We start from the raw sequence: 20,538 nt of genomic DNA on the forward strand, positions 1-20,538 counted from the left end.
AGAATGGACAAGGGAAATTGCTCTTATGTGGATGAATTCATTTTTTTGGGAATTACCAATAACTCTGGCACAAAAGTAGGCCTGTTCACCACGTTCTTACTTGTTTATCTCATTACTCTTCTGGCCAATCTTGGGATGATCATTTTAATTAGAGTGGACTCTCAATTCCACACACCCATGTACTTTTTTCTCAGTAACCTCTCTTTCTATGACCTCTGCTATTCCACAGCAATTGGACCCAAGATGCTGGTGGATCTCTTGGCTGAGGAGAAATCAATTCCCATTGTTGGTTGTGCTCTACAATTCTTGACATTCTGTGTCTTTGCTGATTCTGAGTGTCTTCTGCTAGCAGTGATGGCCTTTGATAGGTACCAGGCCATCAGCAACCCCTTGCTCTACACAGTTAACATGTCCAGCATGGTGTGTTCCATGCTCACGGCTGGGGTTTACCTGGTAGCAACAACAGATGGTTTAATACATACAACCTTGGCATTCTGTTTATGTTTTTGTGGGTCTAATGAGATCAACCACTTCTTTTGTGATTTGCCTCCACTTTATCTCCTCTCTTGCTCAGACATACAAGTCAATGAACTGGCCTTATTTACTGTTTTTGGCTTCATTGAACTGAGCACTATCTCAGGAGTTCTGGTCTCTTATTGCTACATCATTTTATCAGTCTTGAAGATCTGTTCTGCTGATAGGAGATTCAAAGCTTTTTCCACCTGCACCTCCCATCTGACCACAGTGGCCATTTTCCAGGGAACTGTACTCTTCATGTATTTTCGGCCAAGTTCTTTATATTCCCTGAATCAAGACAAAATAACCTCACTGTTTTATACTCTTGTGATTCCCATGCTAAACCCTCTGATTTATAGTCTGAGGAACAAGGATGTGAAAGAGGCTATTAAAAAACAAAATAAAAATGTAGATTTAAACCACATTGAATTACACAAGCATGTACACTTATAAATAATGCTCTCCCCCAAGAAAATGTAATGATGACAAAGAAAAAAGTTGTAATTTGTACTTAAAATCAGTAAAACTGTTCACTTGTTCTAACACCAAACTATAGTAAATAGAGAAGATCTTAAAATATGTGAAGTTTCAGCATATGTCTAAGACTAATGCATAACACTCATGACTATAAATTTTTCTTGCTTATTTTAATTGATGACACATTTATTTCATAGTAGTTTTGATTACCCTCTTTAATGAATATTTACTAGTTTCACATTACTAATTATATCCCTCATGTTTCAATGCAAATTCAAAGGTTAATTTTCTAATAAATTTGTGGTCTTGTGAAAGCAATAGATTTTAATTGAACTTCAAAAATTTAAAATGCAATTCAAAATGATCCTGAAGTAAATGAACTTTAGGGTATCTTCTACAGGCAATTGCTTAAATTCATTGCGTAGGGGAAAGATTTTGTTAACTGGAGAATTAAAATTATACATGTTCAAAGATGAGCACATTATGGTTTGAAGATTTGACAACAGCTACGTAGGAAATGAAGCAAACAGGTCTATGGCATTTGGGAACCACAGAAATCGTTCCTGATTACGATATTAAAATCAATGACAGAGTTTCTATCATCAATGATATTCTTATTGTAAAATCATTGTACTATAATAATTTTAGCATAGGGAGATCTTTGGAAGCAGAATTTTGTATGCATAAATAGCTGCAGCTTATTATCTAGTCATCTTCAACTCTTGAAAAAGAGATTAACATCACTGTATAAAAGCTTCTCAACTACCCTGGGCTCATAGGGTCCCATGGAGACTGAACCAACAACTAGAAAGCCTGAATGGGACTGACCTAGGCCCTCTGCATATATGATATTGTCGTGTAGTTTATCTTACTGTGGGACTCCAAACAGTGATAGCAGAGGTAGTTTCTGACTATTTTGGGACTCTTTTCCTCATACTGAGTTGCCTAGATCAGTCTTCATATGTTATGTTTGGTTGATATCCATGGGAGTCCATCCTCTCAATAGAAAGGAGAAGGAGTGGATGTAGGGGATAGGCTAAGCGGAGGTGGTACAGAAGGGAATGGAAATAGAGGAAGCAAAGAAAAGAGCAGTTTGCTTGTAAAAAATAAATAATTGAATAAAAATAAAAATTAAAAAACTCTTAAGAAATTAAAGTGGTATTTGCAACTGAACTTCCAGTTTCTTCCTATGTGATGGAATGGAACTTCTGTTCATCAACATAGTTTTATTTCTTTAAGGAAATTTTCCTATTTATTTCTCTTTATATGCATCCTTTGTTATAGGTTCTACTTCTCCATCTATCGTGTTCCTTCAACTTTTATTTAATTTTACTGTGTACTTATATAAGTATCTCCAAACTGCCATATTAATTATTTTTGACTCCAGGCCTAAGTATTTCATTCCTGCAGTTCAAAACTCTAACATCATATTTTGTAAAAAAGAATACTGAAAGAATAAGAAAATAAGATAAGAAAAAAATAACATTTTTTATGTATCAGGTGATGGTAAGATGTTTGGAGTGTGTATTTTGAAACAAGAATGTACACAAATATGCACATATAAATTCTTCTTTGTATGAAAATTTGTTATATGAAATGACTGTAGATATACAGGTATTGAAGACACAGTTAACAACACAGGGCAAAATGGTACCACCAGAGCCCAGCTGTCCCCTGACAGCTAGACCTGAATATTACAACACAGCTGAAGAACTGAAGAACAAGTAAAATGACCTTAAAAACTATTTTATAAAGATGATAGAGGTCATTAAAAAGGAAATAAAGAAACTTAAAGAAATCAAGGAAAAGAAACAATAAATTGGGAAATATATCAATGGATTACTTAAAGAATGCCAGAAAAGGCCTGAGGGTGAAGAGCAGTGACAAAGAAATTGTTCAAGACCTAAAAACTAAAATAGAAGCAGTAAATAAGACACACTGAGGGAAATGAGAGAATAGAAAGTCTGGGAAAGTGAACAGAAATAATTTCCCTCTTGAGCACTGATACAAATATACTCAATAAAATACTTGTCAACTGAATACAAGACAACATAAAAAAGATCACCTTCCGTCACCAAGTATGCTTTATTCCAGATGCAGGAATGGTTCAACATATAAAAAACTGTCAATGTAATCCATCATATAAAAAATCTGAAAGAAAAAAAAAAGCTGTATGGACATCTTACTAGATGGTGAAAAAGACTTTCAAAAAAGTCCAGCCCCACTTCATTATAAAGTCATGGAGAGATCAGGAACACAAAAGACATATGTAAGCATAATAAAGTCAACTTAGAGCAAGCCCATAAAAACCTCAGATTAAATGCAGAGAAATTTAGAGCAATTCCACTAAAATCAGGAACAAGATAAGGCTTCCACACTGTCTGTCTCTACTGAATATAGTATTCAAAGTTCTAGTGAGCTCAATTGGATAAGAAATCAGAATCAAGATTACCCAAATTAGAAAGCAAGAAATCAAAGTATCTCTATTTACAAAAAATATGATAGTATAGAACAACAACCCCCAAAATGCCACCAGGGAACTCCCAGAGCTGATGGAAACCTTAAGTAAAAACTGTATATAACATTAACTTTAAAAAATCAGTAACTATCCTATATACAAACCACAGATTGTCTGAGAAAGAATTTAGGGAACCAACACTCTTCACAATTGCTAATAATAATAATAAATACATACACACATACCTCCTCTGGGTAACTCTAACCAAGCAAGTGAAAAAACTGTATGGCAAGAAGTTTGTCTTTGAAGAAGGACATTGAAGACAACACAAGTAGATGGTAAGCCCTCTTATGCTCATAGATAAGTATGATTTACTAAAAATGATCTATAGATTCAAAGCAATCCCCATCAAAATTCTAACACAATTCTTTACACACTTTGAAAAAACAATACTCAACTTTGTAGGAAAAATCAAAGCACAGAATAGTAAAAAGCAGAACTGTATAATAAAAAAAGAGAACTCTTCTTGAGGTATCACCATCCCCATTTTTTATCTGCACTACAGAGCTATGGTAATAAATACTGCAAGGCATTGAAATAAATAGAGAAATATGACAGATATGTTGATCAATAGAATTGAATTGAAAACCCAGACATAAAGTCACATACTTACGGACACCTAATTTTCAATTTTCATATGTATATATATATATGTATATATCTATACATGTGTATTTATATATGTATATATACGTATATGTATGTATGGCTTTTAATATATATAATATATATTTCTAATATACATGTTAGAAAGTATCTACAATATATGGTACTTGTCTAACTGATTGTCAGTATATAGAAGAATAAAAATAGATCCACATCTCTCACCCTGCACAAAATTCAACTCCAAGTGAATCAAACACCTCACATAAAGCCTGATACACTGAACCTGATAGAAGATAAAATAGGGAATAACCTTGAAGTCATTGTCATAGGAGAAAATAGAGAATAACCTTGAAGTCATTGTCATAGGAGACAACTTCTAGAACAGAAGCTCAATAGAGAATGCACTGAGATTGACAATTAATAAATAGGACTCTATGAAACTATAAGATAAAGAACACTATCAGTAGAAAAAAATAACAGTCCAAAGAATGGGAAAAAAAATTCACCAACTTCACATCTGACAGTGTGCTTATACCCCAAATATTAAGAGAATTCAAGAAACTAGTCACCAACAATCCAAGCATTAAATTCAAAAATGTGGTATTGATCTAAATAGACAATTTTAACAGAGGAATCTAAAATGGCTGAGAAGCATTTAAAGAAATATTCAACATATTTAGACATCAGATAAGTACAAATCAATAGGTCTTTGAGATACCATCTTATTCCTGTCACAATGGCTAAGAAAAAATACAAGTGACAGCTCATGATGGAGAAGATGCGGAGTAAGGGCAACACTCATCTACTCTAGGTGGGGCAAATCTTTTACAGCCTCTTTATAAGTCAATGTGGCAGTTATTCAGAAAATTAAGACTCTCTATAACTCAAGACCACTTATAACAATCCTGGGCAAACACCAAGGGACTTCTATCCTATCATCAGGACACTTGATCAACTATATTCATAGCAGCTTTACATATAATATCTAGAAACTGGAAATAATCTAGATGTCTCTTAATACAAGAATGAATAAATAAAATATGGTAAATTTAATCAGTGGAGTATTACTCAGCTGTTCAAAAACAATGACATCATGAAAATTGCAGGCAACTGGATTGAACTAGAAAAGATCATCCAGAGTAAGATATTCCATACACAGAAAGACATATATGATATGTACTCACTTATATGTGGCTATTAGCTGCAAAGTAAATATTCTGTATTTACAAAAATTGTAGCATGATTATGCTACTATTCAGATTCAGAGAAGCTAAGTAATAAGGAGTGTTTAAGTGGGGATGCAAGGATCTCTCTGAGAAAGGAAAACAGAATAGACTAGATTAAGGTGTGATTGAGAATAAGAGAGATCAAGTGGGTGGAGTAATAAATAATATACTGGGAGAAATGACTAGAATTGGAGAGCATTTTGGGCATGAAGTGGAAACTTAGTATGATATAAACTCTATGGGATCTACCAGACTCACTCTTGCAAACATTCCTCTTAATGGTGGACAGAGCCTGAACCACAAGTCTTTCATAACCAAGAAAGGTCTCAACTATAGGAATTGAAATATCAACTCAGCTAAAATTCAACCTTTAATGTACAGTGTTACCCTGCCTTCAAAGTATTCTGAGAATGGAGCCTAGCAGAATGCTCACCAAAGAGACCAGAGAGACTTCATCCAGGAACCGACAGGAGCAGATGAAAGTTCCACAGCTAAACCTCAAGTAGAGCTCAGGAGTCCTTTGGAGGAGGGGGAGGAAGAATCAGAGGAAACAGAACATTCAGGAACAAGGGAACATGGTCCACAGAATCAACTGACTGGACAGAGGGGAGGTCATGGTAAAAACAAGGCAGATGGGAGGAGGAGAAAATGTGGTTGGGATATAATATATGAGAGAGTAACACACACACACACACACACACATACACATTCAAATATTTTGCAATGAGCCTCATTCCCTGAAATAAATGAAACATGAATTGCAATTGTTGTTTAACATTAATGTGTAAAACCAGTGTGGAAGAGCAACATTTTCCTAATTAGATACTTTGGTGTTTTGAAAGAAAACAGCCCTGAAAAGGAGTGGCACTACTGGAAGGCGTGGAATTGTTAAAAATAAGTGCACTCTTTTTGGAGAAAATGTGTCACTGTGGAGGCAGACTTTGAGGTCTCAAATATGTTCAAGTCACCCCTGATAAGACTATCTATTCCTGTTGTCTCTGTATCAACATGTAGCAGCTAACTTTCAAGTACCATGTCTGCCTGTTTGTTGCAGTGTTTTGCCAGGATGATAGTGGAATGCTGTGGGACAATGGTTTTACCCTGTAAAATGTGTTTCTTGTACTTGTTTAATAAAATGATTGGCTGGTAGTCAGGCAGGAAGTATAGGTAGGGCAACCATGCTGGAAGTAGTGCCAGGGCAAAGTGAACAGAAGAATTCTGGGAAGAGGATTCTGCAGTCTGCAGTCATGACCCAGCCACAGAGGAAGCAAGAAGGCACTGCCTCACTAAAATAGGTACTGAGCCACATGGCTAACTCAGACAAGAATTATGGGCTAATGTAAGTTATCAGAATTAGTTAATAAGAAGCTTGAGCTAACGGGCAAATCATTTTATAACTAAGGTAGACCTCTGTGTGATTTGTTTGGGACTTAACAAATGCAGGAACTGGGCAGAACAGAGAACACAGTCAACAATGGACTGAACATCTGAACTTTCAGGGAGCCACCACAATTAAATGTTTTCTCTGTAATAGTTGCCATGAGCATGGTGCCACTTCACTACAATACAAACCCTAAGATGTTGAAGAAGGCCGCTTGGCCTCTTGTTTGTTTCTTGGCTGCCCAGACACCTAAAATAATCACACAGAAACTGTATCAATTAAATCATTGCTTGCCCCATTAACTCTAGCTTCTTATTGACTAACTCTTACATATTAATTTAACCCATTTCAATTCATTTGTGGTTGTGGTTTACTGGATAAATTTCCCAGTGTCTGTCTCTGGTGGCTCCATGGCTTCTCTCTCACTCTGCTCTTCTTTCTCCCAATACTCAGTTTAGTTTTCCCCATCTACTTCTGCCTTGCTATTGGCTCAAAGCAGTTTCTTTATTCATTAATGGTAATAACAGCATACAGACAGAAATGTCACATTACTAAGACAGATACAAAAGTACTAGAATCAAAATGATATATGTTGGGGTTATGGGAAGATGAAAGCTTCATGAGCACAGGCCAGGTATTTACAATTATATAGATATTAAGGAAAAGAAAGCTTTGCCATTTTAAAACCAATGAAGTCTTACTAGGTGAGGATGCAGAGTTATTAGAAAGGTTTATGTGTATGTGTGTATACTTTCAAAAAGAAACTGTCAGTTTATAGAAATGTTATTCATGCGTATGTTTTCTGGGCTGATGTTTTGGCAATGGATGACTAATTGCTGTGTTCTTCCCTGGAAAAGACTGTTTCTCTCACTCTCAACATTTCTTAGTTGTTAGTAATTCTTTGTGGATTCCTACATTCACTTTGGCAAGTCTGTTGTTGTTCTGTTAAACTTAGATTTAGGTAGTTACAATTGCATGTAATGACAACTAAGTAAATGATGGGTCATTAACTTGAAAGAGAGCTGTAGGGATAGTTGAAAGGTTTTGCAGGGAAGGAAATGATATGATAATTAGAAACACAAAAATAAAATAAATAATTATCTTCTTAATTTCATAGAATGCTGAAGTGGTTTGTATTAAACTACAAAATTATATATAATGTGAAAAAGACCCTGACAAAGTGACTCTCTATTATGAAAATATTGACCATCAACTACTCAATTTCCTTCTGGAAGTTTTCCATTATTTCTTTTTTATATTCATCCTTGGTTAAACATCCATCTTCTGTAGTTGACTCTTTTACTTTTTGGAGGTCTTCCACCTAGGTCCAAAATAAATACACAGAGACTTATTCTTATGAATGCTTGGCCTTAGATTGGCTTGTTTCTAGCAAACTTTTCTAACTTAAATAACTCCATTTATCTTTAGCTACATCATGTCTCTGAGCCTTTTACCTTTCTCTATTCTGTATATCTTTCTTTCTTTCTTAATCCTCGGCTGACTGTGTAGCTCAGTGACTGGTCCCTGGCATCCACCTCTCCTTGTCCTTTTCTTGCTTCTCCCTCTTATTCCTTAGATGACTTTTCCTATTTATTCTCTCCACCTATCCTTCCTCCTGCCTACCTCTTGACCACTCAACCCTTTATTTGAACAATTAGGTGTTTTATGCAGCAAAGTAGCATAGCCTTGCAAAGCCGAGCAAACAACATAAAAGAATGCAACACAACTTTGAACCATTAAATAAAAATTCCACAAAATAAAGGAAAGTAACACACCTTAGACTAATATTTTGTAATAGTCTTCATTGTTTGTAATGACCTCCTTAAAGCATTATTTAGTGTTACTTTATTTATTGAGACTGTATAACTAATGTTTCAATATAAGCACCTTTTGCTCAGGGTCCAGCAGTGCAAAGCACTAACACAATATGTTGGAAACAATAGGTCAAAAGACAGAGGATATTAAAAAAAGATGATAGTAAGTAAAACATTGCTAGGAATGTAGTAGATGTTGATAGAATTAAACAAACGTGTGTGTTAATTTCAAATACAAATATACACATGCACAGTACATGTATTCACAAAATCTTGTAAAGTATGTTAAGGCTCAGCCTTAACAGGATTCACACATTATAGGGTAGGAGCATGAGAATTAGAATTATTATGCAAAATGAACCAAGATAAAAGAGAAATAAGACAGTAACACACAACACAGGAAGGAAAATTCAGTGATTACTGAAATCACCCGCGCTTAGCATTTATTTTTGCACATGCTTATATACCCCACTTCAAAAGGGGAAGTGAGAGGCAGCAGACTTCGTTAATATGATGTAAGGAATAAACAGAGCATCCCCAGTCAAGCACTCTGTTGTTTAGACAGGACATATAGCAATCACACCCTTAGAACAAGTACATTGCTGGCAGCAACTACCTAGAACATCTTGTCAGTATCCTTGAAGGAGCAGGAATAGACTTGAATTCTCTGACCTCTGGTCAAGGTGAAGTGGATCTACATCTATACTGAAAATACTATTTAACCACACCCTTTGTTAGGATCTCTTGTTTGTAGCCACACATGTTGTCAAAAACTTTAAGAGAGCAAGAGTAAGCTCAAACTCTCTGACTTTTAGACAAGGTAGAACAGATTCACATCTGTAGGCCCCTACACTAGTTTCCAAAATATATAAAAAACTCAAGAAACTTGGCATCAAAACAAACAAGCAATTGAATCTAAAACCAGGTTACAGATCTAAACATAATGCTTAATTAATGAATCTCAAAATGTAGTTAATTAATAAATCTCAAAATGTTGTTAATTATTTGATACTATTCCAATGGTCCCAAGATACAAGCTAATATCTTGTAGCCAGTTTAATATCTATAGACGTGAAGCAAAAACTAATCAGAAGAGATATCAAAGGATGCTAAGTGAGTGAGTCAGAGCCAGAGACCACTGAGGGTCTGAACAAGAATCTGGGACCTTCAAGGAAGTAGACCTAAGCCAGGATCCCTGTGGGTCTGGGTGAGTCCAAGATCTCCCAAGAACTAGGCCTGAGCCAAGACCTCTGTCACTCTGGGTGTGAATCTGGGACCTCTGAGGGGGTGGATAGGAACCAGAGATCTCTGAGGGGCCAGGCATGAGTCTAGGACCTCAGAGGGAGTAGGACAGAGCCAGGTCCTTTGTGGGTCTGGGGTGTGTGTCCAAGACCTCCCAGGAACTAGGCCTGAGCCAAGACCTCTGTCACTTTGGGTGTGAATCTTGGACCTCTGAGGGCCTGGGGAGGAACCAGAGATCTCTGAGGGGTCTGGCATGAGTCTAGGACCTCAGAGGGAGCAGGCCAGAGCCAGGCCCTTTGCGGTTCTGGGTGCACCCAAGCCTGGGAACTCTGAGGCAGTAGACCATGGCCATAAACATTTGCAGGACCAACTCCAAGCCAGAGACTTCTAAAGGAGGGGATGCAGACCAGGATTTACAGAAACAGGTCAAAGCCAGTAACTTAGGCCAAAATAAGCCTGAGACAGCAAACTCCAAGGGAACAGAGTGAAATACAGGAGTACTGAGCTATCTCCAGGAACACGGAGTAAACAACCTGGTAACTAGAACTGTGACACTGAATGTACCATGAGGAGCAACCATCTGAGCTTTGGATTCACTGGTAATTAGACGTTTAATCAAGAGAATCTCAGACAGCCCGTAACAAACCTACTAGAGGAAAAATGAGTAAAAAAGTAAGAACACATGTAACACCACAAAGAGCAACACAACAGCAGTATACCCTACAGACCTTACAATAGGAAGACCTGAGCAACCAAATATAGATGAAGCAGAAGAAAATGACTGAAAAAAATAACTTCAAAAGAATGTTTGAAATTTTTAGAAAGGAAATGAGAAATTCCCTTAAAGAAATGGAGGAAAAAACAAACAAAAAAATTGAAAGACATCAGCAAATCCCTTAAAGAAAACCAAGAAAAAATTCAAACAGATTAAAGAAACTATTCAAGAATTGAAAACTGAAAAGGAGACAATAAAGAATACACAAGACGAGGGAATTATAGAAACAGAAATCATGAGAAAATGATCAAGAACCACAAATGCAAGCATGAACAGCAGAATACAAGAGATGGAAGTGAGAATCTCAAGCACTGAAGACTTTCTTCATTTGCAGATTTAAGAAATTTTTATTCATGTTTTGTGTTTAGTATTTTGGTTATTATGTGCCAAACAGGACTTTCTGTTCTGATCAAGTCTATATGGTGTTCACTACACTTTTGGTGCTTTGAAAGGGATCTACTTCTTTAGGTAAGGGAAATATTCTTTAATGATTTTGCAGGAAATATTTTGACTGTGTTTATTTTCCTTTCTCTGTTCCTATTATTATTATTATTATTTTGTTGTTGTTATTATATTCAGACTGTTTAACTATCCCCATTTTCCTGGAGGTCTTTTTTTTGCCAGCTGATTTAGATTTGACGGTTTCTTTCACTGAGGTATACATTTCTTCTATCATGTCTTTAATACCTGTGATTCTCTCTTCTATCTCTTGTATTTGTTGGTGTGGCTAGCCTCTGTGATTTCTCTTTGAGGTTGTAACTTTTTTATTTCTAGATTTCATTTAGTTTGTCTATTTCTATTGATTTGTTTCAACTTTGCAGTCTTGAATAATTTTATTCCTGTCCTTCTGGTGTTTATTCATGTTTTCATTGATTTCTTTAAGGCATTAATTTGTTTCTTCTTTATGCACTTCTATCATATGCATAAAAACTGTCCTAATGTTTTTTATTTGCGGTTCAACTATATTGAAATATTCACAGACTCCTATATAATAGTTGTTTGGGAGACATATGTCCATTATATATACATACATACATACATATACATATATAAACAAACACACTTACATACCTCTGTCTAGTGGATATATATTGTCTTGGGCATTATTGAGAGGGTTTTTGTGCTGGTGTATTGGCATCTGGGATTGGAAAAATTGGCATTCAAGGTGCTGGTATCTAGTCCTGATATGTGTAGTCACTGGGATGATTCAGGTAAAATGGTTTTCCGGGTGTTGGAAACTGAGACTTAAAAATGAGAATGGATTTGGGGGTGGCAGAGTGAATTCAATGAGAGAAGAATTCAAGCAGTCCTTCAGGAGTGTTCTTAGTTATTTATTGCTCTCAGAATGGAGGCAATGACTGAGGAGAGTCCATGGAGGAAATTCTGCAATTGAGCTGGGGATGAGACCAGAGAATTGGACTTGCAGTTAAGAGAGGAGGCAATAAAGATTAGCAATCTTTATCTTATTGGCTCCCCTAGTCAGACTGGCCTGTGGCTTCCCAGGCAGTGAAGATAGGATAAAGCTATAGGTGGGAGAAAGGAAGTTTGGAGTGGAAGGTCTGTCTGATTGGAGACAGTTGCCAAACAGGAAAGGAAGTTACAGCAGGTGTCCTGCTACAGAGCTGGGATGAGTCTGGGGGATTCGTTTGGAGAAGCAGGAGCTGTGAAGATCTGTTGTTAGCCTACCTGCTTTCTAGCTGGAGTGGCCTGTGTGTTAGCCAGTGTCTGATGGAATTTTGGGGTGGTCCCAAAGTACACATGGGAAGAAAAAAGGTTAGTGAGGGAATATACGTAGAACCCAGCAGTGATGAGGTGGGAGGACGCTGCTATAGCTCATTCTGCTGGAGAATTAACGATGAAGTTGGTAGTTCGGATTTGGAACAATAGAGGGAGAAGTGAAACCTCTGGCGCTAGTCTGTTTTCTTGACCAGAGCCTATCTCATGACTTTTAACCAGGATATTTAAAATATAAATATTGCGCCTCACTTTTTGTTCTGATAAGCCTAAATGGAGCTATAGAATAATTTTGACACTCAGTGCTTTCCAAACCAAAGAAACTATAGTTGAAAAAATATTTACTATTAAATTACTAGTATACGTTTTGAGTAGAGAAAGATCTTTTTCCATACAAATTATGTCTACTCTTAAGTAAAATATCTGAATCCACAGAAAGCCTGAGAAAGCTTGGGAAAGAATAGAGTAAAGCATGTTTTGTTGGTAGCAGCGATTTCTCAGGTCTGCTCTGCTTGCTAGAGGCAAGCAAGTACTCTCATCTAAGAGAGGCTTCCTGACTCAGCTTTAGCTGCAAAACCCTGCAGCTCTTTTAAGAGGTCCTGCTACTAAAAACTTAAACGGTGTTGATGAAAAGCTGAACGCATGCTTTTCGGTTTTCAGCCGTAGCAGGAAAAAAGCTATGCTGTTTTAAAATGCCGGCTTTCTGGGCTGTCCTGCCAGAGCAAACTCTGACTCTTTCAGGCAGGTAGTCTGACCGAGTGTGGTCTGTGAGCAGAATGCTGCAGCTTGCTGGCAAAGACCTTGAAACGCCATAGAGTTGTGGCAGTGAACACAGTTCTGGCTGGTACCTCAGCCAAGAGGATCTAGCTGTCAAAGCCACAGCTTTCATCCTCTTCTTAAAGACTCAAGTGGTCAGAAAAAGAAAGATGTACAGTAAAGAGAGATTCAAAGAGGAAGAAAACCTCTAAATGGTTTACAGTATGTTAAACATATATGCAGGATAAAAGTTAAAGTTCTTAAAGTAAAAAGAAAGAAAGAGAGTGGTTGGGTGTGGTAGAACACACCTTTAATCCCAATGCCTGGGAGGCAGAGGTACATTGACCTCTGAGACTTTAAGGGACAGAGGTAGTTGACCTCTGTGACTTCAAGGTGTGGTAGCACACACCTTTAATCCCAATGCCTGGGAGGCAGAGACAGACAGATCTCTGAGTTCAAGGTGTGGTAGCAAACACATTTGAGCCCAGTACTGGGGGAGGCAGAGACAGAAGGATCTCTGTGAGTTCAAGGACAGCCTGGTCTATGGTGTTATTCCAGGACAAAAATATACAGAGATCCTGTCTCAAAAAGTAAAAGTAAAAATAGAAGAAATAGAGGTTAAAATAAAGATGGAAAATATACAAAAATCTTGATACTGTATGCTATTATGCTCTCTTTGAATTGTTTGAATGCTGAGGAAGGAGCAACAGCTGCTAAAAGACTTTTGTTTATAAATGCTGCTGAACTAAACCAAGATAGGTATTTTGAAAATACCCTGGCTTCAAAATTGAAGTCAAAATGTATGTTACTTTGGAGAAGAGATTTTGCTTTTGTTTCCACAGAAAATGAGAGGCCTTGGATTCATTCTGAGTTAAGAAAAATCCAGTTTGAACAAGGAAGACCTCCTGAGAAATCTCCGATAGGAACAGATGGCCCAGATGTCTGAGTTCTACATCCAGAACTGATTCAAGACTGCTGCTGAGATGATCAGGACTCACAGGATACTCCAGTCAGGACTTGATTAAAACTCTAAATTTTCTTTAGGTGCCCATAAGATCATCAGTGCTCCCAACCAGCAGGAAGTAGCCTGAAATACTACACCCACATTCCCAACAAATGGATTATGGGTATTTTCCTTTGTTTTTAAAAAAAAGAGGGAAATGGTGCAGGAGAATTATCTGTATTCTGTCAATCATGTATTTTAATAAAACGCTGATTGGCCAGGCAGGAAGTATAGGCAGGAAAACCAGACAGGAAGTAGAGATGATGCAATGAGAACAGGAGAATTCTGGGAAGCAGGGAGGTTCCTCTGTCACTCCTGCGCAGACCACCAAAGAGGCAACATGTAAGCTGTCACATTGAGAAAGGTACTGAGCCCGTGTGGCTAACATAGATCAGAATAATGGGTTAAGATAAGTCATAAGAACTAATAAGTAGCCTGACCTAATGGGCCAATCAGTTTATAACCTTATGGAGTCTTGTGTGTGATTTTCTTTGTTGCTTGCCAGCTGTTGGGGTACTTGGAGGGATGGAAACCCCAATAAGCCGGCCCCCTCATACTACAATATACAGATTTTGATGCTATGAAAAACCATACAAAATTTAGTTATCTTGATATCTTAGAATAAATGTAATATATTTATTCCTATTTCTTTGACCTTCAGATGTATCATCTATATATAACTAACATTTATTAGGTCATGAGATGGATTTATACTAATTAGTAAGAAAAAATTATATTTTCAATAACAGAGAGATTTCCTCTAATTACTTCTACATGTTTCATTATATCAATATATCACAATTCCTCGGGGTCCATGTCCCTAGTGTCAAGTAGTAACACATTACACTATCAACAATATCATGAAAAAAATTGTCAGGTTTCTGTCATCTTGCTAACTTCTCATTGTTCTTTACAAATTGTTCAGAGTTGCAAAAATATTTGTACTTATATACTCAATTGGATTCAGTTTTACTGATGAATTACTACTAATTTGGGAGAAATATAAAATAATTTTTATTTTGAAGAAGACTGTACATGTGGTTTACTAATTTTATCAAATTAGATACTGGGAAAGACTGAATTCTCGTGAGTTGTTTCAAAATGGTGTACCTTTTTAGTCTTATGGAATATGCATAGAATTCACACATATCAATGGGGAGGTTAAATATAATTGAACTGAGAAAGACTAGTACACTCTTTGTGTAACAGAACTTATTAGGGTACTAAACTTAAATTTTATTGTTTCTTTCACTACTGTACTGAATTTAAATCTGGCTCCTTACTGTTAATTAACTCTTAAGATTTTATTGTTGTTATTTTTATTCTTTCTTTGTTGGTGGGGTTTTGACAGAAGGTTTCTCTGTGTATTCATGGATGTCCTAGAACTCAATCTGTAGACCAGGATAGCACTGAACTGATAGATATCTGCCTCTCTCTGCCTTCCAAGTGCTAGGATTAAAGACATGTAACACCACAATCAGGCATTCTCCAAAAGCTTTAAACCAATAGTTACTTGTAAGTTTATCCTTACAACTTTAATGTATCTAGGTGAACAAAATAGAGCACATAAAGCCTGTCCACTTAAAATATCCCAAAATGCAAGACTTGTTATATAAAATGCAATAAAATGGTTGCAAAGAAAATGGAACATGTGTAAAAATACTGGAATTGCTAAAACAAAGATATATTCTTGGAAGGTTGTCAAGAAAGCAGCACATAAACCACCAAATGTTTTTCACAGATTACATAAAGTTAAACCATCTTTAAGAGCTCCATTAAAAAGAACTTTCAAATTTTGCATTTTTTAATTTTATGTTTTTCTTCCTCTCTCTAAGCAATCTCTTAAACTCCTCCATGCTATTTTTCAAAATTACGGTCTCTTTTTATGTTATTTATGCACACCTTTTATCCAAGCTCTTGGAAAGCAGAGATGGTATATATTCTCAAGCTTAGGGAAAAGCTGGTTTACATAATGAGTTTCAGACCATCCAGCTCAACATAGTGAGACCATGTTTTACAAAAATGCTGGTAAAAATTAGCAAAGTAATTTGTTCACATCCTTCTTCTGGGATGCAGTGGAGTCTGTATAAATAAATATTGGTATGTGTATTTTAAAAAGTATGTCAAAGTTTAGAAAATAGTGTTTTTATTATTAAATAAAAGTTATATTATTCCATAAAAGGCAAACAAGGGATTCTCAATCAAAATATGTGAGTGGGAATGGCAGAGAAGGAATAGAAGAAAAAACTGAAGCTACATTATATTAACACTTTGATTTATTGATTACTGATTATGGAGTACTATCCAGCGTTGTAAGTAGGATAATCATTATCCAACAGAGCAGTGGAAAAGCAAAGAAAACTATTGGTAACTTAACACTGACAACGGAAACATCAATGTACTTTAAGTTCCAAAAGTAAATCCTAATCCTTAATCTAAAGGAGGCAAGATATAGCTGTACAGCCCTTTTTTACTTTCATTTTTTAAATGTTATATCATTATCATGATTTATTTACTGTAGTAATATATCAAAGTTCTGTTTATCTGTTGTAATCAACTTCATGGAACATCACAGTTACTTTATAATTTGCCATATTACATCATAGCATGATTGTTTTAGAAGTTTTGATTACACTTCTCTTATTTTTGTTATACCTTCTGTTATTCTAAGGTCTAGAACATCAATGACTGAATTATTCATCTAGAACATAGACAAATACTTGCTCAGGAAAAGATTCTTATCAACACATGTGACTGACAGAATATCGTTCACAGAGTTCTTATAATACAGAGTGCATTGGAGAGTATGCTGGTATAGGTAATGGTCTTCTATTAGTAATAATAGATACTGGCATTATGTGAAATATTCTTTAAACAAAATCAAGAGTTGTAACCGTTTTTGATATATTCAACATAAATAATTGCAATTATTATCTAATAGTTTTGGGGAATAGGAAAATAGATCAAGTAAATCATTTGCAATTGAGTTCGATTTCTTTTCTCTCAGGACATGCTCTTAGTTAAGTAAAGTATTTCCCGATGTTTCAGATTAAATATTGTATTTATTTCATTGAAAATAGATTCTTATATTTTTGATGCAAAGTTTTGTGGTTTATTTCTATTTCTAACTGTTAACAAATAGCTGGCTATGTCGTTTTTAATATAATGTGCTATGAACATGTGAGTGAATAAAGAGCAAAGGGTATGAAATGTGAAGATTTTTGAAGACTACTCTAAAATCCTTCCAATTTGTGTCATATGTTTTGCATTTGGAGCCATATGTTATTTATTCTCATAAACATATAACCATACCTCACATAGAATGATACTTATGAGTATTACATTCTAATTCCAGATCTGGAAAACACAGTAGTGGAGAACAAAGGATTTCTTCAAATCATTAATCATTGATCAACCACACAAGAACCAAAATTGAAGCATAAAACTTCCAAATTTAAAATGCTCATGTCTGATTTCATGTGTCATGATGAGCTCCAACTAAGTTTCTACCACTCCACTTTCTCAAGTTCCATTCACTTTCATTTCATTCCTCTTCCTCTTTATAAACTGAGAGATGAAGTCACTTGAACTGAAGAGCCAGAGTTCTGTGACCACATTCATCTTAGTGGGCTTCTCAGAATATTCACAGTTTCAAATACCTCTCTTCCTCCTGTTCTTGACCATTTACTCAGTGACTTTGATTGGGAACCTGGGCATAATTGTGGTTATCAGGATCAGTCCCAGACTTCACATACCCATGTACTTTTTTCTCAGCCACCTTTCATTTTTGGATATATGTTATTCTAGTGTGTTTACACCCAAACTGTTGCAGATCTTGGTAATGGATGACAGAACCATTTCTTTCAGAGGATGCATGACACAATTTTTCTTCATTTGTACATTTGTGATTACAGAGATGTTCATGTTAGCCGTGATGGCCTATGACAGGTTTGTGGCTGTTTGTAATCCCCTGTTCTACACAGTTGTAATGATTCATAAGTTCTGTGCTTTACTAGTAGCTGGAACTTACATGGTGGGTGGCTTGTGTGCAGGGATACTCATATATACTCTTTTACAGCTATCTTATTGTGAATATGGCATTATTAACCACTTTGACTGTGAGTACTCTGCTGTCATCTCTGTATCTTGCTCTGACTCCTCCTTTAGTCAGATGGTATGCTTAGTCATTTCTATATTAAGTGAGTCTTCTAGTGTTCTTATCACTTTAGCCTCATATGTGTTCATAGTTGTCACTATTATTAGGATGCCTTCCAAAGGAGGACTACGAAAAGCCTTCTCCACCTGCACTTCCCATCTGACAGCCATCACAATCTTCCATGGAATCTTACTCCTCTTGTATTGTGTTCCCAACTCAAACAGCTCATGACTCTTTGTCAAAGTGGCCACTGCTCTTTATATAGTTATGATCCTCATGTTGAATCCCCTTATCTACAGCCTTGGGAATAAAGATGTGAAAGAGACAGTCAGAAGACTTATGAGCTCCAAATTGCACTCTCACTTGACATAATTGTGTGAATCTGTGTGTGTGTGTGTGTGTGTGTGTGTGTGTAAGAGAGAGAGAGAGAAGGAAAGGGAGAAAGAGACTGTAGTATTTTTTTCTAAGTGCAGACAGACTACAGACATCTATTTTCTCTATTTAGTATAAGTATAGTACATGATCAATATGCATTGAGAAAGAAGCAATGAATTCTAGAGAAAGAGAAAAATGTCAAATCAATAATTTGAGAAACACAGAAAAAATATAGAACATCTATTCCAAACTCTTTGAAAGATTTGAAGAATATCTATCCATCAGAAATATATCTCTAAGCATTTAGAAAAATCTAACATGACTGCAAACTAGACTATATAAAAAATCTCTATTAACCTATATTTCTTAATTTTAAATTACCTTTTTAATTGAGCTGTAAAAGTACAATTCCTTCATCAAGAGCATATATATATATATATATATACATATATATATAACTTATATCAATAAACCAAGATCCAAATCAATGCAAATCTCCTTAATATAACCTCTTTCAAACCTAATCTAACATTTTTAAGCAATATTTGGGAATTAGGGTGTCGTCCTTTCCAAACTGTTTCCTGCTTTTTGTTGGACAAAGTAATTATTGCGAGTGTTCAACCTTTCTTAGAATCTCAGTTCATCAAACCACATTAGTCTGGAAGGAAATCACCAGTTCCTATCCTCTGGGGGGGATATGAACCTCTTTTCCAAAGCAACAATTTTTTTTTGAGAAGCTAAAAATTCCTTAATTTTTTATTGCTGGTACCACTACCACTATTTACAGGGCAATATACCTGATGCAATGAACAGAAAAAGAAAGACAAAGCTACAACAGATAAAAGACCTCAGGAATGCACATCTAATTGACAATTCATTGCATTAATCAATAGCTGCACTTTTTGCAGAGTGTGGCCCTGACAGTCCTGAACAGGAAGGGCCTCCAGTTTAAGCTGCTGTAACTTTTCTGACTGTGGATCATCGCTCCTTCAGTGGCAGACTTTTACAGTTCCTGACTCAAAGAAACCTGAATTTCCTGACAGCTCCTCGCTCTCTCTCCTGCTAAGAACTGTAACCCTTCTTTGCTGTTTTCTTTAAACCTTCTGCTACTACATCCACCACTTCCATCACCTGATCCATAACCACCACCATAGGGACTGCCTGAGCTTCTTCCACCAAAATTGCCCCCTTTCATGGGTCCATAATTTGACTGCTGTTGTCCACTATAATTTCCAAAGTCATTATAGTTCCCACCACCATAGTTACCTCCACCAAAATTTCCTCCTTCATTGTAACCGTCATATCCTACTCCTCCATCACCACCATATCCACCACCTTGGTTTCCAAAGCCTGGACCACAACCATAGCCTCCTCTACTGCTGTAACCAGGACCTCCAAATCCATTGTATCCACCATCACCACCTCCATAACTACCTCTGCTGCCACCACCTCCACCACCATAGCCTCCTCTACCACCAAAGTTTCCACCATGACCAAAATTACCTCCACCACCTCCAAAGTTCCCTCCACGACCTATAAAATTGCCAGATTCACCTCCGCGGCCTCTCTGTGATCCAGCCGACTGTCTCTCTTGTTTAGAAAGGGCCTTTTTCACTTCACAGTTATGCCCATTAATAGTGTGGTATTTCTGAACAACAATTTTATCAACTGTGTCATGGTCATCAAAAGTCACAAAAACAAATCCTCTCTTTTTCCCACTCTGCCTGTCTTCCATAACTTCTATGGTTTCAATCTTGCCCCACTTTTCAAAGTAGTCTCTCAGGTTATACTCTTCTGTATCCTCTTTAGTACCACCAACAAAGATTTTCTTCACTGTTAAAGGACACCAGGCTTTACAGAATCCTGTCGAGAATCGGCTCTCTTTGGTTCCACTACACGCACATCAACTTTGTGTGACCGAGCACACATTGCAGCATCCACCTCTTCATAAGTATGCAT

General features: G+C 36.4%; 1 protein-coding gene and 2 pseudogenes across 1 annotated transcript; 2 read left to right on the plus strand and 1 right to left on the minus strand.

The window, feature by feature from the left end:
• LOC125399481 (olfactory receptor 5W2-like) lies at positions 1–969 on the plus strand. The gene has a single exon (XM_048432891.3). It carries the CDS (start codon positions 4–6, stop codon positions 967–969), a length of 966 nt encoding a protein of 321 aa, XP_048288848.3. The 5' UTR covers positions 1–3.
• Positions 970–17,622: 16,653 nt separating this feature from the next.
• On the plus strand, positions 17,623–18,576 carry LOC125399478 (olfactory receptor 1165-like; annotated as a pseudogene).
• Positions 18,577–19,582: 1,006 nt separating this feature from the next.
• Positions 19,583–20,538, minus strand: LOC146895383 (heterogeneous nuclear ribonucleoprotein A3 pseudogene; annotated as a pseudogene).

The sequence above is a fragment of the Myodes glareolus genome, chromosome 2, assembly GCF_982192425.1.
Source record: "Myodes glareolus chromosome 2, mMyoGla1.1, whole genome shotgun sequence".
NCBI lineage: Eukaryota > Metazoa > Chordata > Mammalia > Rodentia > Cricetidae > Myodes > Myodes glareolus.

What these genes read in the sequence shown, in the direction of transcription:
- LOC125399481 (XM_048432891.3), top strand. Translation starts at nt 4, where the DNA reads ATGGACAAGGGAAATTGCTCTTATGTGGATGAATTCATTTTTTTGGGA.